Here is a 26,002-nt window from a genome sequence, read left to right on the forward strand (position 1 = left end):
AACCCCTCCTCCTATTGGTGGTCAGGGGCACTGGTTTATAACCTTATATTTTTTTATTGGTGGACGGGGGGTGCTGGTTTATAACCTCCTTCCTTATTGGTAGTCGGGGGGGGTGCTGGTTTATAACCTCCTTCCTTATTGGTGGTCAGGGGCGCTGGTTTATAACCTCCTTCCTTATCGGTGGTCAGGAGCGCTGGTTTATAACCTCCTTCCTTATTGGTGGTCGGGGGCGCTGGTTTATAACCTCCTTCCTTGTTGGTGGTCGGGGGGAGAGGGCGCTGGTTTATAACCTCCTTCCTTATTGGTGGTCGAGGGCGCTGGTTTATAACCTCCTTCCTTATTGGTGGTCGGGGGGAGAGGGCGCTGGTTTATAACCTCCTTCCTTATTGGTGGTCAGGGGCGCTGGTTTATAACCTCCTTCCTTATTGGTGGTCGGGGGGAGAGGGCGCTGGTTTATAACCTCCTTCCTTATTGGTGGTCAGGGGCGCTGGTTTATAACCTCCTTCCTTATTGGTGGTCGGGGGGAGAGGGCGCTGTTTTATAACCTCCTTCCTTATTGGTGGTCAGGGGCGCTGGTTTATAACCTCCTTCCTTATTGGTGGTCAGGGGCGCTGGTTTATAACCTCCTTCCTTATTGGTGGTCGGGGACGCTGGTTTATAACCTCCTTCCTTATTGGTGGTCGGGGGGAGAGGGCGCTGGTTTATACCCTCCTTCCTTATTGGTGGTTGGGGGCGCTGGTTTATAACCTCCTTCCTTATTGGTTTATTCAGAAAAAGAGGGTTCCCCTAATTGGATTTTTCCCGGCACTTGCACAATATTTATATGGAGTGAGAAAGTACACATTTATATGTAAAATAAAACAATGTTTATATTTATTTAGAAACCTGACAATAGCCAGTTCTGATTATTTTTATTTCCATTTATGTAAGGTTCCTTCCATACTTCTTAAAAGCCAAGACCTATACTGTTTTATACGAAACTGTCACATTACTGAGATCCCTTGGTATCCAACAATAACCAAGTTGAGGATACGTGTGTGCGGATGCACAGATAGCCCAACAGTATCTATTCAAGGATATGTTCAGTTTGCTAAATTCCATGTAAATGTCTATGTAAGATGTATTGCTGCAACGGACCGTTTGTGAACTGAGCTCTGTTTGCTTATTCCAGATGTATTGATATTACTAGTCTACATGTCAATACTAATATTGAGACATATAATATGCTTACCCTTTGATTATGTCATACGCTTCATTGCTACAAATGTCATAATAATATACCTACAAAAGCCTGTATTGTGGATATTGTTTTTAGCCCCTGAAAGAAAGATTTATGAAAAGAACTAGCTTCCCTCTTTTTTTTTTTTTTTTCCACTTACAAACAGATCATTCATATAAAGTATTTGTAAGCACACATATGTGCAATTATGTATTATATCTGTTGTTCTCTGCTTACCCTTCTATACACATAACTCTTAAACATTATTGTACGCGTTCTTCCCTATGTTACTAAACCTTCAATAAATTCTCTAAGTACGTTAGCTGTCACTTAGCCTGCCTCTCCCGGGACCCCCCCGGGTGCATTTTCCACCAGCGGTTGCCCGGCACGGAAAGGCCGCCCAGCGTTCTTATCTGGGCGGCTCTTTAGGAGGTTACCAAGGCAACACAACAACTCTGCCCACCGCCTCCATGTTGCCACTCCGGCGGACATGCGCAGTCCGCCGGTGAGGCATCCCGTGCCGGTGGGACGGGTGTGCGTGACGCCGCCCCAACGTAACTGCCTTCGCGCATGCGCGGTAGGGGCGGTGCCGCGCATCCCCATCTCAGGGAGCATTAGCGAGGCTCTCCAGCTGACAAGCATTACCAGTCAGCTGAGCGCAATTATTGCCCCGGCTGATTGGAACTCGTCTCTTATATAGACTGGCCCCACTCATTCCCAGCTCAGGCGCTGTACCTGCCGGATGCTGGGATGTGTGGTTGGCCAATCTTGGATACTGTTAAATGAATCCTTTTTCTTTGTTATCAAAACCTGGGTCTTTTCCTTGTAAACCTGGTAACTTTTTTTGAAACAGTCCTTTTGCTTACCACTATATGTACTGTGCCTGTTATCTTTGAGAATTCAAGGATGCAACATCTGAGCCATTATCTTAGGAGTCCTTGACCTCTCACTCACATAGATATGTTATGTGTGTGTATATAGATACATACATGTGTACATATATATAAATAGAAAATTCTTTGTCACCATGCCTGAAATATACATCATATGGGCTACTGTGATGGGAACGTATAATATAAATTTCATATTAGTTTCAGGAATCTACTCTCTCTATCCATAATGGCATATTGGGACTGTTTCACAACAATCATTTTTTCAAAGTATACTAGATCTAAGATTACCAATGTAATTTTTTTTCTTACACACTAATTAAAAATTAAAAAATTACTATTATTTGCTCTGCTCAGTAAGAACTCATTATTTATTTAAATCATGTGAATTTTTATCTATAGGACTGTTCCTCTATGCTCCAGTATACCGCTGTGGCCTATATGCATCCGTGGAGGGCAGGGGTAGGTGAAGCTTTATATACATAACAATAACTAACAAACCCTCTCCCCTCCTCGATCCTTCCCCCCCTCTTGGAGGAAGTACTACACATGTGATATAAGTACCCAGAGAACAACAATCCCCATCTATGAAAATCCAAGTAAGCGCCATTCCTCCTGCAAATATCCCCTTCTCCCTGTTCGAAACTGATATCATCCCTTTGCATAGAAATTAACGACAACACAACAGGTAGGTGATCAATGGATCATTTAACCTAAAAATAACTATTGACAGATAGATATATATGGCAATTGATCAATTATATTCTTTTAATCAATTTGGATGAATTTTTCTTTTCAAACAATGCCCCTGAAGAAGGATTGAAATAGAATACACCCCGAAACGCGTCGGGCTTGAAAAGAACCCTATCATCTAATGTGTTATCCATTAACAGACAGATACAGAATTTTTCCTTGATTCATGTGTATTACATAATATGTTTTCGTTGTTCACAAATGTTTGCATTGTTTTTAATATGAAAAGTTTCTAAATAAATATAAACATTGTTTTATTTTACATATAAATGTGTACTTTCTCACTCCATATAAATATTGTGCAAGTGCCGGAAAAATCCAATTAGGGGAACCCTCTTTTTCTGAATAAGCCTTCTGGATGTGGCACGGCCCCTTTTCTTCTTTAACCTAGGAGAACCAGTCATCCTCTTGTATCCTTCCTTATTGGTGGTCAGGAGCGCTGGTTTATAACCTCCTTCCTTATTGGTGGTCGGGGGGAGAGGGCGCTGGTTTATAACCTCCTTCCTTATTGGTGGTCGGGGGCGCTGGTTTATAACCTCCTTCCTTATTGGTGGTCGGGGGGGGGCTCTGGTTTATAACCTCCTTCCTTATTGGTGGTCAGGAGCGCTGGTTTATAACCTCCTTCCTTATTGGTGGTCGGGGGGAGAGGGCGCTGGTTTATAACCTCCTTCCTTATTGGTGGTCGGGGGGAGAGGGCGCTGGTTTATAACCTCCTTCCTTATTGGTGGTCGGGGATGCTGGTTTATAACCTCCTTCCTTATTGGTGGTCAGGAGCGCTGGTTTATAACCTCCTTCCTTATTGGTGGTCGGGGGCGCTGGTTTATAACCTCCTTCCTTATTGGTGGTCGGGGGCGCTGGTTTATAACCTCCTTCCTTATTGGTGGTCGGGGGGAGAGGGCGCTGGTTTATACCCTCCTTCCTTATTGGTGGTCGGGGGCGCTGGTTTATAACCTCCTTCCTTATTGGTGGTCGGGGGGCGCTGGTTTATAACCTCCTTCCTTATTGGTGGTCGGGGGGCGCTGGTTTATAACCTCCTTCCTTATTGGTGGTCAGGAGCGCTGGTTTATAACCTCCTTCATTATTGGTGGTCAGGAGCGCTGGTTTATAACCTCCTTCCTTATTGGTGGTCGGGAGCGCTGGTTTATAACCTCCTTCCTTATTGGTGGTCAGGAGCGCTGGTTTATAACCTCCTTCCTTATTGGTGGTCAGGAGCGCTGGTTTATAACCTCCTTCCTTATTGGTGGTCGGGAGCGCTGGTTTATAACCTCCTTCCTTATTGGTGGTCGGGAGCGCTGGTTTATAACCTCCTTCCTTATTGGTGGTCAGGAGCGCTGGTTTATAACCTCCTTCCTTATTGGTGGTCGGGGGCGCTGGTTTATAACCTCCTTCCTTATTGGTGGTCGGGGTGCTGGTTTATAACCTCCTTCCTTATTGGTGGTCGGGGGAGCTCTGGTTTATAACCTTCTTCCTTATTGGTGGTCGGGATGCTGGTTTATAACCTCCTTCCTTATTGGTGGTTGGGGTGCTGGTTTATAACCTCCTTCCTTATTGGTGGTCAGGGGGCGCTGGTTTATAACCTCCTTCCTTATTGGTGGTCAGGAGCGCTGGTTTATAACCTCCTTCCTTATTGGTGGTCGGGGGGAGAGGGCGCTGGTTTATAACCTCCTTCCTTATTGGTGGTCAGGGGTGCTGGTTTATAACCTCCTTCCTTATTGGTGGTCAGGAGCGCTGGTTTATAACCTCCTTCCTTATTGGTGGTCGGGATGCTGGTTTATAACCTCCTTCCTTATTGGTGGTTGGGGTGCTGGTTTATAACCTCCTTCCTTATTGGTGGTCGGGGTGCTGGTTTATAACCTCCTTCCTTATTGGTGGTCGGGGGCGCTGGTTTATAACCTCCTTCCTTATTGGTGGTCGGGGGGCGCTGGTTTATAACCTCCTTCCTTATTGGTGGTCGGGGTGCTGGTTTATAACCTCCTTCCTTATTGGTGGTCGGGGGGGCTCTGGTTTTATAACCTTCTTCCTTATTGGTGGTCGGGATGCTGGTTTATAACCTCCTTCCTTATTGGTGGTCGGGGGGAGAGGGCGCTGGTTTATACCCTCCTTCCCTATTGGTGGTTGGGGGCGCTGGTTTATAACCTCCTTCCTTATTGGTGGTCGGGGTGCTGGTTTATAACCTCCTTCCTTATTGGTGGTCGGGGGCGCTGGTTTATAACCTCCTTCCTTATTGGTGGTCGGGGGGCGCTGGTTTATAACCTCCTTCCTTATTGGTGGTCGGGGGCGCTGGTTTATAACCTCCTTCCTTATTGGTGGTTGGGGGCGCTGGTTTATAACCTCCTTCCTTATTGGTGGTCGGGGGCGCTGGTTTATAACCTCCTTCCTTATTGGTGGTCAGGGGCGCTGGTTTATAACCTCCTTCCTTATTGGTGGTCGGGGGGGCTCTGGTTTATAACCTCCTTCCTTATTGGTGGTCAGGGGCGCTGGTTTATAACCTCCTTCCTTATTGGTGGTCGGGGGGGCTCTGGTTTATAACCTCCTTCCTTATTGGTGGTCAGGGGCGCTGGTTTATAACCTCCTTCCTTATTGGTGGTCGGGGGGGCTCTGGTTTATAACCTCCTTCCTTATTGGTGGTCGGGGGGGCGCTGGTTTATAACCTCCTTCCTTATTGGTGGTCAGGGGCGCTGGTTTATAACCTCCTTCATTATTGGTGGTCGGGGGGGCTCTGGTTTATAACCTTCCTCCTTATTGGTGGTCGGGATGCTGGTTTATAACCTCCTTCCTTATTGGTGGTCAGGGGCGCTGGTTTATAACCTCATTTTTTATTGGTGGTCGGGGACGCTGGTTTATAACCTCCTTCCTTATTGGTGGTTGGGGTGCTGGTTTATAACCTCCTTCCTTATTGGTGGTCAGGGGGCGCTGGTTTATAACCTCATTTTTTATTGGTAGTCAGGAGGCGCTGGTTTATAACCTCATTTTTTGATTGGTGGTCAGGGGGGGCTGGTTTATAACCTAATTTTTTGATTGGTGGTCAGGGGGGGGGGGGCTGGTTTATAACCTCATTTTTTATTATTGGTCGGGGTGCTGGTTTATAACCTCACTCCTGATTGGTGGTCAGATCAGTGGTAGTAAAATTTACAGCAGAGAGGATCCCATCACCTGACACCCATTTTCCTGCTCTGCACATTTATCAGGTGTCAGGCCACATGTTCTGTGCTGGCCCAGCTCCTCTAGGAAGAATACTATAGATGTGAGTGACAGATGGCGGTGTGGGGTCAGTGTGCGGCCACCCCGGGTGGTCCGGTGACCGGGGCTCTTTAATGCCCCTCCACTCTCTTTGCGTAGAAGGCGCCCGGCAGAGCTGGCGTTGCCCTGGTAACCGGTGTGACGTCACCCGCAGATCCCGGCGAGCTCGCGCTGGCAGCATCCCCGGGACGGCGATCAGAGGAGGAAGCGGGGCGGCCTGAGGGATGCCTCCGCCCGGTCACACCGCGACCCATGGAGCTCCACCTGGCTCTGCTCGACAACCTGACGGCGCTGGGCGGCCCGAGCAACACCGGCACGGCGGCCGGGGGAAGGGACGGCTCCTCCTTCGGTACCAACCGGAGCTCCCCGGAGCCGGGTGAGGAGGAGGAGGTGGCGGCGGGGGGAGGGAGCCCTCTGGTGCACGGGGTGGCTGTGGCATGTCAGGCTCTGCTACTGCTGGCCATCTTCCTGCTGTCGTGCCTGGGCAACTGCGCCGTTATCCTGGTGATCACCAAACACCGGCAGCTGCGCACCGTCACCAACGCCTTCATCCTGTCCTTGTCGCTGTCGGACTTCCTCAGCGCCCTGCTGTGCCTCCCCTTCTCCTTCGTGCTGCTCTTCTCCCGGGGCGGGGTCTGGCTCTTCGGGGACCGCTTCTGCTTCGCCAATGGCTTCTTCAACTCTTGCTTCGGCATCGTCTCCACCCTGACCATGACCCTCATCAGCCTGGACCGCTACTACGCCATCGTCCGCCAGCCCCGCGAGAAGATGGGGCGCGCCAGGGCCACACAGCTGCTGGCCGGGGCTTGGCTGGCGGCCCTGGGCTTCTCCTTCCCCTGGTACCTGCTGGCCAAGGAGCAATGGGTGGTCTACAAGAGCGGCTACTACCACTGCATGTACGTGTTCCACTCCGCCGGCTCCAGGCTGGGGGCCACCTACAGCATCTCGCTCATCGTCCTCTGCTACCTCCTGCCCTTCGGCCTCATGTGCTTCTGCCACTACAACATCTGCAAGGCCGTGCGGCTGTCGGAGATCCGCGTCCGGCCCGTCACCACCTACGCCCACCTACTGCGCTTCTACAGCGAGATGAGGACGGCCACCACCGTGCTGATCATGATCGTCTTCATCATCTGCTGCTGGGGGCCCTACTGCGTCATGGGCCTGGTGGCCGCCGCCGGCGACTACCCCTTCACCCCGCTTATGGACACCGTGGCTATCTGGATGGCGTGGGCCAACGGGGCCATCAACCCGCTCATCTACGCCATCCGCAACCCTAACATCTCCATGCTGCTCGGGCGCAACCGAGAGCAGGGCTACAGGACTAGGAATATCGCCGCTTACCTGTGCACGCAGGGTCAGAGCCGGGAGGTCAGGGGTAGGACCGACCCCGTTCGAGATCGCTACACCAACAGACACGGCCAAGGCAGCCGGGTGTCCTCATCTAGTCCGGCCAACGGTGGGGATGTGGCCATGTGGGCCTGCAAGAACCCAACTGTGCTGTTTTGCCGGGATGGCCAAGCGGACACCATGTCGGAGCCTCCTGGCATTAAACCTGAGACTGCAGACACAAGCCTTTGAGGTTTTCTTCTAGTATTGCCCACTGGTTGGGTGACAAACTCTGTTCAGGTAGGCCGCTTGAGGAAAACATAAAAAATAAATAAAAATGTTCCCCCGGATTATCGAGTATTGGATCAGAATATCCTTATCTGTGATCACCAGGATTTCTTTATGTCCACCATATCAGTTTTACAACCCAAGTATTGGCAGCGAGGTGCACAAGGCTATACAAGGTTACAGACCAAAATTCAGTCAGGTATTGACACAGCGTTGTGTATTCATATGAAACGTGCAGCATCCGAGGATCGCAGAATCAAAAAGGAGACGTAACCAGCATTATCTGATTTTTTTTTTTTTTTTTTTTTAATTTTTTTAAAGGACATGGCCAGCAAACCAGGAGGATCCTCTTTTCTCAGCAGGAAAACATCTTCTTGTTTTTGGAAAAGTTTACAGCAATGTGTAAAAATGTGACACTCGTCTCCACCACTCTGATAAATGTAATACTGTATGGCAGTGCAATGTCATCTGATTGCTTTCCTTTCTTATTCTCTTATGTACTTGAATTGTAAGCTCTTAAGCTGGCCATAGATGGTTTGAATCTCGGCTGGTTCAGCAGGGACTGCCAAGATTCAAACCATGTATGGGCAGGCTGATTTTACCCAAGTTGATCGATACAACCAGCATATCTGATTTTTCTACACATGGTTACTGCCAGCAGCTATAGCCGCTAGCAGTAACTATTGTATTCTGCTGGCTGGGAATGCTCCTTGCGCCCCCTGCTGGCAGAATACAACAGCACAGCGGGAGGCATTTCCCATTAAACAGTGACTGTGTTGATGGGGGAATTGGGCGATTTATTTTTTTTTTTTTCTTTCCTTCCACCCTTGGTGGAAGGAAAGAAAATCGTATAATCTATGGAAAGCCTTGGGGCTCGTTCTGATAAGCGGCAGTGCTTGCCATTCCTCTGAGGGCTGGTTCACTCAGGGGATTACTTCTGTGTCTCGTGCTTTGCCATGTTTTGCTGGCACAGGATGCATAAGTGTTGCATGAATCCCCATGCCAGCAGTCCCATTGGGACACGTGGCTGCTTGGACACAGCCGCTGTGTCCCAATGTGACACCCACGTGGAATGGGGGTATGTGTCCTCGAACTCACCCTGGGTGCATTCCTGGGCCATGAACACGCATGGATGTCACAATGGGACAGAACCTGTGTCTGTGCAGCCTCATATCCCAGTAGACATCTGTGGGACTGCTAGTGTTCTATCGAATAGTGCCCGCGCATGCGCAGTACTGAAGGGCAATTCAGCTGATTTCCCGATCAGCTGGCGTGGCGTCACCATGGCGCATACGCACATCGTAGGGGGCCGTTTTTTTACGGGCACAATTGAAAGCCATGCAAACAGCGGAGGGAGACCGTAGTTGTGAGATTGTGCCTCGCTGTTGAAGGGCGGGTTTTGTCTGTGTTGCAACTCCCCCTTAGACACAGGCAAAACCCGCCGCTCAACACACCAAACCCGCCCTGCAACAGAGACAAAACCTGACCTTGAGCACGCTGTAAACCCGCCCTGCATTAGCGAGGCACAATCTGACAATTAGGGTCTCCCTCCGCTGTTTGCATAGCTTTCAGTTGTGCCCGTCAAATGGTATCTCCCGTCGAAAAATGCCTCCTACGATGTGCGCATGTGCTATGGTGACGCCACGCCAGCTGATCAGGAAATCAGCTGGAGTGCCCTTCTGTACTGCGCATGAGCGGGCACTTTTCGACGGAAGGCACTATTCGATAGAACACCGGCATAGGGATGCACGCAACATCTGTGCATCCCTGTCCTGGCAAAACATGGCCCTGCATGGGACATAAAAGTAATGGCATGTGCCCCCACTGTCAGAACACAATAACAAAGCATTTTTTTCTTTTTTGTTCAACTCGCTGATTGTGTTCCCTGTGCATGTATACCCTGCTTTAGAATCTGTTGACCCAAACTGCTGAGGGTGAATCTTCAAGTGTTTTACGAATTTTCGTGGGTAATTCAGATCGCCATTGTCAACATAAAACGGACAGATGTAGCTGGAGTTTGTCTTTGGGGCCCCTTGCACACAGGGCCGTCCAGATGCAGTGTGTTCCTTCCGACGTTTTAGTGCACCCAGAAGGAACAGGTACAACGTCCAGCCCTGCAGCCTGTCCAAATCTATGGCAGGTTGTGGTTGGATGTGGCTGAATGCTGCATCAAGTGATACCTGCGCTTGGGGCCCCGTGCATTTAGGGCATTCGTCCCTGAACACATAAGGTCCCCATGTGCAAGGGGTCCAAATTGTCTCTTCTTGTCACCACATCACATTTGTCACATGGAGTTGGGCTATGAGTCTGCAGTTTTGTCTCTAGATACGTGGCCTGATTCATGTGTCCTACAAATCCATTGCCTTCTAATGACCTTTGATGGTTTTTGTCTGAGGTTGTACAGACAGTATAATATTCCATTTGCCTACCTATATCCAAGTTGCCAGTAAACATGAATGAATGGTCGGTCTGGCTGTTAGCTAGGATACTGATTGGGTTGTGTGCATTTGTAACTTTTAGTTTTTATGAATTTGGTCAAAACAATGGATGTCATTTCTCCAAAGTGTCAGAAATCAGGATGGTCAGTGTTGTCCTGTTTTTGTAAATCAGATTCAGAATTTCAGATTTCGGCTCTCATTTCCCGGGGACAGTTTTGAATCTGATCTGCAGAGGAGGGAGAAGAGACCTCTTTTCTATCACATATTTAATAAATTAGACCTAATTGGAGATGGTTTCCCATTGGTTGCTATGGGTTCATGCACTTTATTAAAGAAAAGTTGCCAAAGTTTGCGCAAGGCGGTGTATACATTAACTTAGTTATGTCACTACCATGCAGTGCCATATGATATGATCACCAGATTCCCTTAATTGTTCCCCATAACTGTGAAAAAACTACTAGAAATGTACACATGCATGTGGAAAGGAGTGCAGACCACACCAACATCGGGTCCTTCTATATCTGGGACACGTTCCTCATTCCTGACTATAGGAACTATGTGGCATTTCTGTATAAAGTTTTTTTTGTTTTGTTTTTTGCTAGGTCTTCTCACATCTACAATCATTTTATAATGTGTTGGCATTTTTAAAAAAATCTTGAATGTCCTAGCAAAGAGCACTGTTGAGGTTCTATGCACATGCTGGTCAGTTACCTTTTGTGTACACTCATGGTTCCCCAAAAAAAAAAAAAAAAAATATGTTATGACCGGTTCTCCCAGATCCAACTGTACGGGGGAAAGGTGTGCTGGCTGAAGAAAAAGTTCACTGTTAATGCACAGAAGAGACCATTGTACCTGCAAAAAACGAACCCCTTCGATCATCAAGTTTTTGTCCCTCTGTGCAGTAATTGCTTTTTCATGTAGAAATATTTTACATTTGCTTTTGAATGAATAGTTCCCTGTTATTTCTTTTTAACAAAGTAATTGGATCTTAATATTTCAATTTTACCACTTGCAGCCAGGTGGCGGACCTCTGTTTTTAAAGCGGAGGTCCTGATGAATTATTATTTATTTTTTATTTTTTTTAAAGTCCGCAGCTACAAATACTGCAGCTGCTGACTTTTAAAATATGGACACTTACCTGTCCAGGGCGCCCGCGAGGTCGGCACCCAGAGCCGTTCTGTCCCTCGGCTCTCGGTTGGAGGCACCGCCAGCTTCAGTAAGGGAATCAGGAAGTGAAGCTTTGCGGCTTCACAGCCTGGTTCCCTACTGCGCATGCGCGATCCCACTGGTCCCTGTGTGTCTCCCAGAAGACAGCGGGGGGGCGGAGGTGGCGCCGGATATGGCGTAGATACCCGTGGATATCTGTGCCCGGAAGTGGGAGCAAATACTTGGAGTATACAGGTATTTGCTCTCCCCTCCCCCCTGAAAGGTGCCAAATGTGACACCGGAGGGGGGGGGATTCTGAAAAGCGGAAGTTCCATTTTTGGGTGGAACTCCGCTTTAAGTTCTTTTCTCTCTGAAGGCTGCTGACAGCTGTTATGCAAAGAATGACAATCTCCCTGGATTGAATTAACAATAAGACAAACAAAAAACGAAAAAGATACAATTTGTGTGTGTCTTTTTAGTATTGACTGTTCTTCAAATGGAGTTCCAAATTTCATCATAGTATTGTTACAGGGGTAACATTAATTGTTAGTTGAGGAACGTTGAAAAATTAGCGCTGGACCCAATAGGATTATTATCTTATTGGTATTACTATTTTAAAGTATTTAAATGTCAAACCAGCTGCTGTACTTGTAATCACTCTGGAAGAAATAACATTAAAGCGTCTGTTAACCCCCCCCCCAAAAAAAAGGATCCTGTCCCTTTTAAAGCATTTTAAGTGCTTGTACTGCGTCATTTGGGTCCCCTGTAATACCTGGCTGATCCTGCCTGGCTATACTGACCACGGTGTATCATGGCTGCTGATCCCTGACACGGTGGTCAGTTTATGTGCCTCCGTCATCCTCAGCCCTCCTGTTCTCCTATGTGCTCCTCCCCCCTCCCCTCCCTGTCTGTCTGCTCCTGTGTCAGTGCCAGCCCCCTTCTGCTGCTCTCATAACTTTTAAATCATAACTGTCACAGCTGCTTCTGCTCTGGACCAGACTTTTAAGCATCAAATGTCTGGTGTCATAACTGATCACATGTGCAACACCAGGGCAGCTGCAGATTAAAGTAGAACTTTACCCATAACAACTTGATAAAATATAATGTTCTTTAGCAAGGAACATACATTTCACAATAAAAATTATGCTACTAAAATGAGTGTGTGCTGTACTGTAAATGGCCTCCAGCATTGCTCTGGTTTCTTCTTGCAGTAAATCATAAATCAGAACTAAACCCATCAATTTAACGGATTCAAAAAACAGTTGCATTCCTGGAATTCCTGACTGTCACATTTGCTTGTGTCTTCAACCAAACTGTCTTGCCATCAAATGGCTGGTGTCATAACTGATCACATGTGCAACACCATGGCAGTTGGAGATCAAACAGAAGTAGTTTCTTTGGTTGTAAATGATTAGAGGGTCTAATTCTACTTTAAGGCTGTCAGCAGATCAGCCTTTATAAATTCAGTGGTGCCTAAAAGTGCCGAGCAACTGAGCATGTGTAGAGCAGCGTGAGACAGTGTATTGCTGGATTTTAACTACTTCAGCCCCGGACCATTTGGCTGCCCAAAGACCAGAGAGTTTTTTGCGATTCAGCACTGCGTCGCTTTAACTGACAATAGCGCGGTCGTGCGACGCTGTACCCAAACAAAACTGATGTCCTTTCTTTTCCCCACAAATAGAGCTTTCTTTTGGTGGTATTTGATTGCCTCTGCGGTTTTTTATTTTTTGCGCTATAAACAAAAAGAGCGACAATTTTGAAAAAAACGCAGTACTTTTTTGCTCTAATAAATATCCCCCAAAAATATATAAAATAAAAAAAATTTTTTTTCCTCAGTTTAGGCCGATTTATGTATTCTTCTACATCTGTTTGGTACAAAAAAAAATCGCAATAAGCATATATTGATTGGTTTGCGCAAAATTTATAGCGTCTACAAAATAGGGGACAGTTTTTATAGCATTTTTATTATTAGTAATGGCGGTGATCTGCGATTTTTATCAGGACTGCGACATTATGGCAGACACATCGGACATTTTTGCAACCATTGTCATTTATACAGCTATCGCTGCGATTAAAAATGCATTGATTACAGTGTAAATGACACTGGCATTGAAGGGGTTAACCACTAGGGGGCAATGAAGGGGTTAAGTGTGTCCTAGGGAGTGATTCTAACTGTGAGGGGGCTGGGCTTTAACACACAGGACAATGATCACTGCTCTAGATCACAGAGAGCAGTAGATCAGTGTCCTGTCACTAGGCAGAACGGGGAATGCTTTGTTTACATAAGCATCTCCCCGCTCTTCCTCTCAGTGACACGATCGCGGACATCGAGTCCGCGACACCGCTTCTTAAAGGGGACGTACCTGTACGCCCTTTTGCCTGTGAGTGCCATTCTGCCGACGTACATCGGCGTGCGTTGGTCGGCAAGCGGTTAAACAGTATAGACACTTATTTTCATTGTTTTACATACTGTAGATATACCTGCAAAAGGAGCCAGCTTGAAGTGATCTAGCGGGACCTAATTTTCTGACTAAAGTTCCACTTTAATAGAGGCTAAGATGGCAGCTTCTTTGACTGTAAAGGATAGGCCTGCCTTGATAGAGGTGAGCTGCACCCCTTCAGAAACATTTGTCGGAAGAAAAAACTCCTTTCCTTTTTTTTTTTTTTTTTTTTCCCTCCATTCATTGTTAAACCCTTGAAAGACCCCTGAGTGGCCATTTGCAAGCTCTTCTATGTCATTTTGTAATTTCTAATTCTGGGGTGCACCCTGGACCACCCCTCTCTGCTTTATAATGGATATACATGACTCTCCATCATAGTTATTCTATGGAAGTTCTCTTCGTTTACTGGCACACCTGTAGGGTGAGCTAGAAATGAATAGTAATTCTTACTGATTACTTCCTTTCCAGAAATACTTTGACGACAAAATAATGTCACTCCTCTGTCTTGCACAAAATTGTATAGGATAATTTTCATACATCCTATCCTATTTAATATAATGCTTAAAGTGGTGTTCCGCCCTCACTCCAAAAATAAGTCAGCAGCTACACACACTATAGCTGCTGACTTTTAATATTCGAACACTTACCTGTCCTGGAATCCATCGTTGTCAGCACCCCAGCCAATATTTCCATTGAGTGCTGCCACCGCCATTGCCGATAAGGGAACCTGGCAGTGAAGCCTTGCGGCTTCACAGCCGAGTCCCTACTGCGCATGCGTGAAGCGCTCTCTTACTGGCCCAGCAGCTGGGGAAGGAGAAGGGGCCTGGACTTCTGACGTACTTTGCCGTGGCAAGGTCTGATGGAAGTGTGGACAGGGTACCTGTCAAAAACAGGTACCCGCTCCGCCCCCCCCCCCCCCCCCCGAAAGGTGACAAATGTGGCACCTGAGGGGGGGAGGAATCAGATTATTCGGTGGAACTCCACTTTAAAGTGGTTATGAAGGCAGAAGGTGTTTTTTTTTTTTTTTTTTACCTTCATGCAATCTATGCATGAAGGTAAAAACCTTCAGAGTGCAGCTCCCATTAGTTTTCAGTGATTGTGTTGGAACAGGACAGGAGGTTGGTTTGTATGTGAGAATTTTTATTGCAGGATTGTTTGTACTCCATTCTGTCTAATATCCAGCCTTGCCCAGCACTGACTACTGTGTAGCTGCTCCTTTTCTTTGCTTTCCCTGCAGCTTTGGACACCATTGTTTCTGAGATCTCTCCCTGCTGGTGGCATTGGGTTTGTGACAGCTCTCTTGGCATTGGGTTTGATTGGTCTTTAAAGGAGAACTTCGGGATTTAAAAAAAACATTTATACTCACCTAATCGATCCAATGCTGCATCTGTCCCTTGCCGGCTCTGCAGTGAGAACTGAGCGATCCATCACTGCTGATTGCTCAGTTCTCCCCCTCCGATTTGAGCAGAGAGCCATGTCTGTCAGTCAGCGGTTCTCTGCTCTCCCTTCCAGTGCTCACTGGAGCACTGGGGTGGAGAGGGGGCGGGAGGGCCTAGCTCAGGCTCTCAGCAGATTGCCGAGAGCCTGAGCTAGGTGCTGGTCCAGGCTTCTGGGCGGATCTCAACCATATGGTCAGAATCTTTCTAGAGCTTGGACCGGCTAAGTGACATCAGCCAACAGCGGACTTGAGCCCGCTGTCAGCTGAAAATGGGTCACAGGAGTGCAGAACGAACTTCACTCCTGTGATCCATGTAAGAAGTATGGCCAAAAAAGCTTTGGCCATACTTCTCCTTTTTAAGGATGAATTCCTTCACAGTGCAAGTAGCTAGAGAGGTCCGGGATTGCTTGTTTTAAATCTTTGACCCAAGTTAATGAATTTTGTAAAAGAATACATTTCCCAGTATCCACATTAATTAATTGGTTTAAAATACTTGGCCAAGGTCCTCATGTTATGACAAGTATTCTAAAATATGGTGTTCTTGTTGCCCAAAGCAAGTCACATGGCCGCTATTATTATTATTGAATGCTTGAAAATTCAGTGTAGACCCTGGTTGTCAGTGTTTGGCAGAAATAACTTTTCTGTGTGTCTCAAGTTGTGTAGCGTGAGGGCTACATGTGCCAAAAACCATTTGCTTGACTTTCTGCCCAGATGGCCACATTCTCTCCGAGCCACTTCACACCACATGCAGTCCAGTGCTTTTTTTTTCTTCATCAAAAACTCATGGAAAGTAGGTTATATGCTTTTCATTGGCATAGTTCATACCAGTGCTTGCAGTTCCAGTGCGTTCCAGAAAAAAAAGTAGAACATGCTGCACTTTTCCTGGACTGTACTGGAACGCTGTAAACGCACGAACGCATGTGTAGTTAAGGTTAAGAAAAAAGAGGAAGGGGAATGCAATGGACTGCATCAAAAAAAAAAATGCTTTAAAAATACTCATGCAGAAAAGCATCTGGAACCCATCTGGACTGCGTTTCTATGGTGTGAACTGGCCCTCCATTATTTTCTGCCCAGTTTTATTCAATTTTTTTTCCCTAGCCACACAGATTTGGACTATGGTGCATCATTACTGATATATATGTGTCGTGATTGATTTGCTAATTGCTAGCAAGTAATCACAAGGAGTTGACAGGCGATGAGCACACTAGCAAAGAATTTACCTGTGTACCCTAACTCTTCCCAACTATTTCATCTTTCCTCACTATATTCAAAACAGTGTTTTTAAGTTTCACTTTATCTTTTTATTTTTTTTATTTTATTTCAATGGCAAAACCCAGGTTTGATAGTGAGAGGACACTGAACTCCTGGCTGCCACTTTCCTGTCTCAAGTGCCAAATGGTAGGATTTGTTCTTATCATGTTTTATAAGAAATAACCATAAAGCTTTTTTCATATATAAAATAATAAAGACCTGCTTTTGCTGTCCCTTGGTGTCCTCACATCCAGTGTAGGGCTATAGGCTCCACATTGATCTCCATGATGTCAGAGGGCATCCAACTGCCACTACATAGGGGAGAAGAGGCTGTGGGGACTGGTCCTACAGGATTGGGTAAGTAAAAGTGCTTTTTGCAACCTCCATGAGACCTAAACGAGAATTTAAACTTTGCTGTGCAGGGGCAGCCCCTACAGCATTTGCTAAGAAGTGTCATGTTGTCTGCCTTAGTAGAGTCATTGGGTACCAGGTACCAAGAATAACTTCACATTATATAACATGTTACATCCATATTCAGAGTGTAACATGCTACAGATGCACCGGCCCCTGCACCCTCCAATAACCTGTTATGACAGTGAGCTTGGGATCTTTTCCCCCTCCGCTCGCTGTCACAATTTAAACAAAATGCTCCACCTGCTAGGCCGCATCCTTCATTCACAGTGTTCTGCGAATGTGAAAACTACAAGTACCGCCAGTGTTTGCAGCTATCAGTTTGTAGTTCTCAGTGAACTACCAGGGCACTGCTGAGCGCTGTTGTAGTTCATTGAGTCTCCCTGTCAGTGTAACTCCCTGCCTATATCGGAGATATGGGCGGATGGATACACAGACAGTCTTTAGGACCATGACATTACACCTACAATCTGCTGATTGTGGGTGCAGAGCTTTACAGCAGGGGTCTCAAACTGGCAGCCCTCCAGCTGTTGCGGAACTACAAGTCCCATCATGCCTCAGCCTGTGGGAGTCATGCTTGTAACTGTCAGCCTTGCAATACCTCATGGGACTTGTAGTTCTGCAACAGCTGGAGGCCCACCAGTTTGAGACCCCTGATTTACAGGCTCCTAACAAAATGCATTTATTATTTTTTTGTAAACATGAACTTATCCTTTAAGGCACGCTCTGGGTATCTCCAGCTTCCTGGGGTACCTTCTTGAACTATGGACCACTCACTATATATCGTGCCAACAAATTTCTCAGCTTTTAACCTTGATAGTCAGTAAAAAGGGGCTTATTTAAAATAAGCATTTTGTTACTATATAATGTGGTTCCAGATTATGGGGATTTTCTGGAGCCTCACCAAACCACTTTTCATGTTACTAAAGGTTCACATGGGTGCCATTAAAATGTGTGGGCAGAGTTTGGTGACAGGTTCACTTTAGTTGTACACTGTGATTGTTCATGAAATAATGCTCTTTAGCACTACGTGGTGTTAATCTATACGATAAGCCTATATGTGATATTATTTTGGTCTTGGTTTATGTTGTTCATACCATTATCCATTTACATTGTGTGTCATGATGTTTTTTATATATATATATATATATATATGTATGTGTATGTCATGCTGCCTCCCTGCCTCATGACCTTTGCTGTTGGTTAAAACCATCCATCACATGGCTGGGCCAATAGTTGGATGCATAAAGTATGAAGGGTCAGGTCAGAAAGTTGGTAGTTTGCGTATCAAGGGTTTCAGGTTTTCCAGGATGCTGCCAAGAGGATTAGAGGCATTTGCAGTTGTCTTCTAGCTATTGTAAATGATGCTTTATTGCTTGGTGATCATATACAGGTTTGCTCCAACATGACTACAAATTACCTATAAAGCTGAATTCCAAGAATTCAGCAACTTTGCAAAAACTGCTGGCACACTATGAGTTAAGTCCAGTTAGGTGCATGTCACCTCCGGGTGTCCAGTTGTGAGAGGAGAAGTGCACAGAGCAGCTATGCCCGAACTCCCCTCTGCTGCCCATTCACAGGAGCCTCTATTTTGTAAATGAGTTCACATAATACAAAGGCTTCTGTGAATGGGCGGGCATAGCAGTTCCAGTGACTCTGCTCTTGAAGTAACTGGTGCCACAGTAAACAATGCATGAGCTCCAGAAGTTATCTTCTTTAGCACAATAAACCTGTCAATGTGAATAGGCGGCAGGCACCTCGTTAGACTTAACTCATGGTTTGCATGAAGTTTTTACAAAGTAGCTGAATTCCTGGAGTTCCGCTTTAAGCAGAGTTTGCACACAGACCTTTAACTATACTGGGAAGGGGGCATGCTTACTCTTTCCATATCCCAAACGTTGGAGCATGTTGTGGGGCCCCAGCTTATCCTTTTAAAAAAATTGCTACAGTAATGAAGCATAAAGGACACCTGTAGTGAGAGCATATGCAGGGCGGACATTGCTGTCTTCTTATAAAAATGCTAGTTGCCTGGCAGTCATGCTTTTAATATTCCCTGAGCCACTGATATGGAAAAGATGCAGACAGGAATTTCTGACTTTCTAATGTATATGCTTTGCACTGATCCGAATGACAGCCAGTTAACTAGCATTCTTAAAGAACATTGATGGCAGCCTCAGTATTTTTCCCAGTACTGGTTTCCTCTAAGGCAGTGTTTCTCAACGCCAGTCCTCAAGGCGCCCCAACAGGTCATGTTTTCAGGATTTCCCTCAGATGAAACAGCTGCTGGTAATTACTAAGGCAGTGACACTGATCAAATCATCTGTGAAAAATAATGGGAAGCCTGAAAACATGACCTGTTGGGGCGCCTTGAGGACTGGAGTTGAGAAATACTGCTCTAAGGCACCTACCGCAGAGGCCACTTTTATTACTTATGCCAGACGGTTGCCACACCGTTTACTTCTTACTCAGCAAAGACCTTGCGAATTTAAAATGGACTTCTGCATGGTTTGTGACTCTCTGATTTTGCTTTACATGTCAAATTTACTTTAAATCAAATCTAATGTTTAGGGGGTTTCCTATGATCAGATATAGAATATCTTATTGATATCCAGTCAGCAGTCAAAAATGACTATGTAGTCCTGTCCAATGAAGCAAGGGTTATATTCACTTCAGTCAAGGAGGCCTATTTATTAGTCCCAGACACAATGAGCATTTAACCCTTGCTGTGCAGGGTAAGGTGGAGGGAGTGCAGCTTGAAGCGTCATCTTCTGGCTGTGCTCCTTGGGGTTGATGTTATATTAACAGGCCACTTATGGCCCAACACAGTTACAGGCAGGGACCAGCTCCAAGCATTTTCTGAATGAGCTCTGCATTGGTAGTCTTTGTATTTTTCTCAGATCAGGTTTCCTGTAAGGGTTACTAGTATTGTCATATGTGCCAAATGTTATTTCCTTTTTATTTAAACACTCCTTATTGCCTCATTCGCTATATTCCAGAGTGCCAGGTTACGATGGTTTTGTTCTTAAAAAAAAAAAAAAAAAATTTAACATAAATGTGGGGTAAATCATGAGCACAAAATTGTATTTTTCAAGTGAGCGCCCCCCTTTTATGTTATGTTTTTTTTTCTGGTTTATAATCTCAAAAATGCCTTAAAGTTTGGCAATGAAGAAAAAGAATATCCTAAAGGTTATATGAAATGCCATTATTTTTTTTTTGTACAGTATTTAAGAAAAAAGGTTTTATTGAACTTTTTAACTATTTGTGAGAAGTGGATGTATATTATTTTGTAAACTAAGCCAATAAAGGTCCGAATGCAGCAAATGTTAATGGTGGCCCAGTAGTGTTTTTCTGTTTTCGCATGTGTAACTGCACAGAATAATGTTTAGGTCCCATTCACACAGCTCAATAACACACTTTTTGTTTTTTTTCCATGTGCATTGTGTTAAAGGACAATTGTACCATTAGTACAGACATATATTCTCCCCCCCCCCCCCCGCTCCAGTTCTTACCTCTGTCCACGTTCTGTGGTGTTCTTTGTGTGGCCCCTGCCCAGAGCCACACAGCCTTTCTTCACAAAGTCTTCCCTTTATCCTGCACATTCACTACGGCCCCTCTTCATTCCTATAGGGAGCTGTACTCCTGGTGGTCTTCAGTAGTCCTGGTGAGTACAGAGTCTGCATGTGCCACATAGTGTTCACTGGACAGTGGTAAAAAATTGAACCAGGTGGGCTGCACTCCGTTGGTGGGGAGGTGGAACAGCCTTGCCTTAATGGACAACTTATACCAAAGAAAAAAACTTAGTCCTTTAGGGCCCTTTCTCACTGTGCTTTTGTGCAGCTTACAGCCTTTTCACACTTTTGATGTATCCCCATTGACTTACAATGGAAGGTGCCTTTTTGAAGAACTGCAGCAGAAGGGCAAGTCAATGCAGCATGCAGGATTTTTCAAAGCACACCTACAGTGTGAACAGGTACATAGGATTTAATAGGGAATAGTTTTCATGCACTTTTGTTGCCCTAGAAAAGAGCAGCAGTGTGAAATAAGCCTTAAGCCAGTCTGTTCATATTGATTTCAGAAGTTACTTGTGGCTACTGTGAGTGCAGAAGACCCCCATAAATGTAATTTCCTCTTCTTATACGTTCATCATTTTTCCAGCAGTTGTTCTTATATGGCAGCACTGGAGTCAATCACATGATTGCAGCATGTAGAATCTCCTACTTAACCACCACAGAATGTAAAATGTACTAAAACAACCTGCCACTATCTGTAGAACAGATCCAGGTAAGAATCTACAGATTAGTTACCTAAAATGTTTGCAATTCATGTAATTTACCTATAAAGATTCATTCAAATTAACCTTAATTCTGATACAGCAAGGAACTTTTGTGAAACAGAATATCTCTCTTCCCATCTCTTCAAAAAAAAATAAGGGCACCTCCACACTATACAATTCATGCATGTTAATGTGAAACGACGTGCATTGAGTTAAGGCAGGGCATTAAGAAGAATTGAAGAACTAGACCTGTGCCTTTTTGTTTAACACAGTTTATCACAACATACAATGTGTGTGCTATGGGTGCAGTGGTCCCTACTTTTGTTATGTGTTGGGGTGCCAGTCTATATGAATGGCACTGCATAAATGCATTGAAAAATACATGAGACCAGTCACTAATGTTCTCGATGACATTAGAAGCTCTGTAACCATTTGAATTGGCTCTACAACATGAAGGGTGTGCATTCTCCATGGCTCTCAAGGAAAATAATTTTGGCTGACAGTGGGGAGTGCACCCTAACCATTAGACCAGTTTCCCAGCAGTGGCGCTCCTTAGAATGTCAGTGCAGTAGCATAGGGTCAATAACACATTCCCAACTCTGTAGAATTGTAACATACATGGCACTGAGGCTTTCCTTAAGGAGACAGTCTGCCACAGGTCGGGCATTCTAGTTAAATGCTGCATTTTCCATTTCAACATAAGAGGTTCAAATGGAGAATGTAGCCTTAAACAGGAAAGCAGAGATTCAAATGCACCTCAATAGGATATAGGATAGCCCCTACTCTTGCTACCTTCAGGCAATCCCTGAAAACTCATCTCTTCAGGAAAGCCTATCACGTCTCCAACTAATCTCCTACCACTTCCACCAGCTCATTCCCCACAGTTACAACCTTTTGTACCACCTGCCCCACCCTATTAGATTGTAAGCTCTTCTGAGCAGGGCCCTCTTAATCCTATTGTATTATATTATAACTGTATTGTCTCCCTTTTATATTGTAAAGCGCTGCGTAAACTGTTGGCGCTATATAAATCCTGAATAATAATAATAATAATAATAGGATATGCTCCATCCAAAGAGATGTGGTGCAACACAAAGCAGGTCATGTGCAGACTATGAACTGCCATGTGCACAGCGCTTTTAAATGGGATTTTACTGACCTGCATTTGAGGTGAGTTACAAATGCAGGAAGACAACGCCCATTAACCTGAGCCCTGAAACTGGCATCCACAGCTTTTTAGATCAAAGTATAACTATAGCAGATATCTTTTTATTATGCATACACTTAAATGTCCGCTAGATGGCAGCAAAGATTCATTTTGTGTATCTATTAAACTATACACCAAATCAGCCATAACTATGACCACAGCCCTGACCTGTCTAGGCATGGATTCCATTAGACCTCCAGAAGTATTCTGTAGTATCTGACACCAACCTGTCAGTAGCAGATCCTTTAAGTCCTGTTTATTGGAAGGTGGGGCCTCCATGGATCAGACTTGTTTTTCCAGCACATTCCACAGATGCTCGATTGAATTTCATATTTGGAAAATTCCGTGGCCAAATCAACACCTCAAACTCTTTGTGTTCCTTGAACCATTTTTACAGTGTGGCAGGGTACATTATCCTGCTGAAAGAGGATGTGTACTTGGTCAGCAACAATGTTTAGGTAGGTGGCACATGTCAAGAAACATCCACATGAATGGAAGGAGCCAAGGTTTCTAAGCAGAACATTGTCCAAAGCATCGCACTGCCTCAGGCGAGTTGCCTTTTTTCCATACTTCATCTCTTCCCCAGATAAGTGACGCACACACCCGTTCATCCACATGATGTAAACATGATTCATCAGACCCATTGCTCCGTGGTCCAGTTCTGATGCTCACATGCCCAATGTAGGCACTTTGGCTGTGGACACGGGTCAGCATGGACACCCTGAACGGGTTACAGCTTTGAAGCCCCATACACAACAAACTGATGGCCATTTTTATGCTATAACTTCAGGCACAACATGTTCACTTGCTGCATAATATATCCACCCATTTTCAGATGCCATTATAATGAATGTAATTTTTCTTTATCTGTCAGTGGTCATAAAGTTATGACTAGTGTATAGACCCCATTGTAATGTAGGAAAATGCTGTTTATCTGACACTCACAGTGAGGCCTTAACACAGACAGCCATCTAGCATTTTCAGAGGATGGTACGGTGTGACTTAAAGGATCAATCTAGACAAAATTGATTTGTTGGGTTTGTTTCAGGTGTGCTTACATTCTTAAATTACCTGTTGAAATAGACAGGGACACCCTCTAAATCTGCTTAACTGCCATCAACATTACCAGGGGTGGAGGGGGTCTCCCTCCCATGGATGAATTACTTTTTTTTTTTTTATTATGCAGCAAGCACAATGAAAATCCCTCAGCAGTAGAGTATGGCTATCCATATACTTACAGATTTCCTGTTCTAGAATGCCAGTGCTCTGTCCCGTCTACCAATTGTGCCTATGGAATGAATGTGAGAAATCTAATAGAATCACTTTTGCCGGCTTTTGTACTTGGGCTGCCGCAACACCCTCAGCTGCTCCAGTGCCTGAACAGTGACTACATCTGATACGTTTGTTGCCAGCACAATTGTTGGACAAGGACAGAGCATTGTAACCTTGTAACAGGAAATGTCCTTACAAGAGCTTTGATATCAGAATCACCAAATATATTCAAAAAGCTGCAGATTTAAAGGATTTTTTTTTTTTTTTTTACCATGAGCCTTCAAACTTGTACCCCCGATCAGCAGATCCACGGGTGCAATGCTGGGTTATTTATAGACAGTCTGTGTAAGCTGTCTGTCTGTACCTTGTATGAGCAGGCAGGAAAACTCAATGAACTACCTAGAATACTCAACCACATCCTGGTAGTTCATTAAGAAGTACAAGCCGACAGCTGCAAAGGCTGTCGGTACTTGTAGTTTTCACATTCACAGGACACTATGAATGATGCCACCGGGCGGGATCCCCCGTTTCAAAGCGTGCATCTGTAACAACATGGTACAAAAAATGAACTTATCCTTTAACCACTTCCCATACCAGCCATAGTCATAAGATGTCCATAGGAGGGATCTCCCATCCTGGGCAGGCGGCATATGACGTTCTGGGCTTCTCGGCCATCTGGGGGGCGCGCGCCCCCGCCTCGTCACTTGGGAGCCAATGCCGGGCACGCGCGATTGCCCGTTAACAAAGCAGGACCGTGGCTCTGTGTGTGTGTAAACACACAGAGCCATGTACTGTCAGGTGAGAGGAGACTGATCATGTGTTCCCAGTACAGAGGAACACCGATCGGTCTCCTCCCCTTGTGAGTCCCCTCCCCTACAGTTAGTATCACTCCCTAGGTAACACAATTCACTCCATGATCGCCTCCTAGTGTTAACCCCTTCCCTGCCAGTGACATTTATACAGTAATCAATGCATTTGTATAGCACTGATCGCTGTATAAATGTGAATGGTCCCAAAATACTGTCAAAAGTGTCTGATATGTCCGTCGCAGTCACAATAAAAATCACAGATCGCCGCCATTGCTAGTAAAAAAAAAAAAAAAAAATAATAATAATAAAAATGCCATAAAACTATCCCCTATTTTGTAGACACAATAACTTTTGTGAAAACCAATCAATATACGCTTATTGCGTTTTTTTTTTGTTTTTTTCAAAAAATATGTAGAATACATATCGGCCTAAACTGAGGGGAAAAAAATGGGATACTTATTTATTAAATATATTGTGTAGAGGTCGACCGATATGGGTTTTTCTCTGGCCGATGCCGATATTTAGAAATCGCGGTGGCTGATGGCCGATATATGATGCCGATTTTTTTGGGCCGATATATTAGGCCGATATATTAGGCCGATTTTTTTTTTTTCTTTTTTTTTTTTATTTCCCCTTCATCTCATAAAATCTAACAGTTAGACCCCTTTCACACTGGGGCGTTTTTCAGGCGCTTTTGGGCTAAAAATAGCGCCTGTAAAACGGCTCCCCTGCAGTCTCAGTGTGAAAGCCTGAGTGCTTTCACACTGAAGCGATGCGCTAGCAGGATGTTAAAAAAAAGTCCTGCAAGCAGCATCTTTGGAGCGGTGTATACCACTCCTCCACCACTCCTGCCCATTGAAATGAACGCGCACCGCTGCCGAATTGCCTGCAAAGCGTTTCGGCAGCAGCGCTTCATGGGCGCATTTAACCCCTTCCTCGGCCGCTAGCTGGGTTATAAGCGCTCCGCTAGCAGCCGAATAGAGCAGCTAAAATGACGGTAAAGCGCCGCTAAAATTAACAGCGTTTTACCGTCAACGCATGCCTGCTCCAGTGTGAAAGCAACCTTAAGTAATAAGTGATACAGAAATTTTTTTACATTTAAACATTAAACAAAACAAACCTCCAATAAGTTCACTTGTATGTATAATTTAGATTAAAAAAAAACTATATCTTAAATATTAAATACACAAAAACAGGTAATCAAAACATTGGGACGAAAAAAAAAATGGGCTTACTTTACGGCTTTTTTTTTTTTTATTTCATTAATTTTTTTTTTTTAATTTGCGTTTGAAAGACCGCTGCGCAAATACCGTGTGACATAAAATATTGCAACAACCGCTATTTTATTCCCTAGGGTCTCTGCTAAAAAAAATATATATATAATGTTTGGGGGTTCTAAGTGATTTTCTAGCAGAAAATACAGGATTTTTACTTGTAAGCAACAAGTATCAGAAAAGATTGAGTCTTTAAATGGTTAAAATGAGAACTTCTACACATGGAGCTCAGTCTATTGATAAAAGAACTTGAAAAGATACAATGTATCTTCTTATCAGACTTGGCAGGCTGCCCAGGGAGGAGAGAATCCTCTCCACAGATAACT

At 45.0% G+C, this 26,002-nt stretch overlaps 1 protein-coding gene across 1 annotated transcript; it reads left to right on the forward strand.

Moving 5' to 3' along the window:
- The first annotated feature begins 6,321 nt into the window (after positions 1 to 6,321).
- GPR135 (G protein-coupled receptor 135) lies at positions 6,322 to 9,242 on the forward strand. Its single transcript, XM_073610321.1, has one exon. The coding sequence runs from the start codon at positions 6,355 to 6,357 to the stop codon at positions 7,678 to 7,680; it is 1,326 nt and encodes a 441-aa protein (XP_073466422.1). The 5' UTR covers positions 6,322 to 6,354; the 3' UTR covers positions 7,681 to 9,242.
- Positions 9,243 to 26,002: the final 16,760 nt, after the last annotated feature.

This window comes from Aquarana catesbeiana, linkage group LG13 (genome assembly GCF_042186555.1).
Source record: "Aquarana catesbeiana isolate 2022-GZ linkage group LG13, ASM4218655v1, whole genome shotgun sequence".
NCBI lineage: Eukaryota > Metazoa > Chordata > Amphibia > Anura > Ranidae > Aquarana > Aquarana catesbeiana.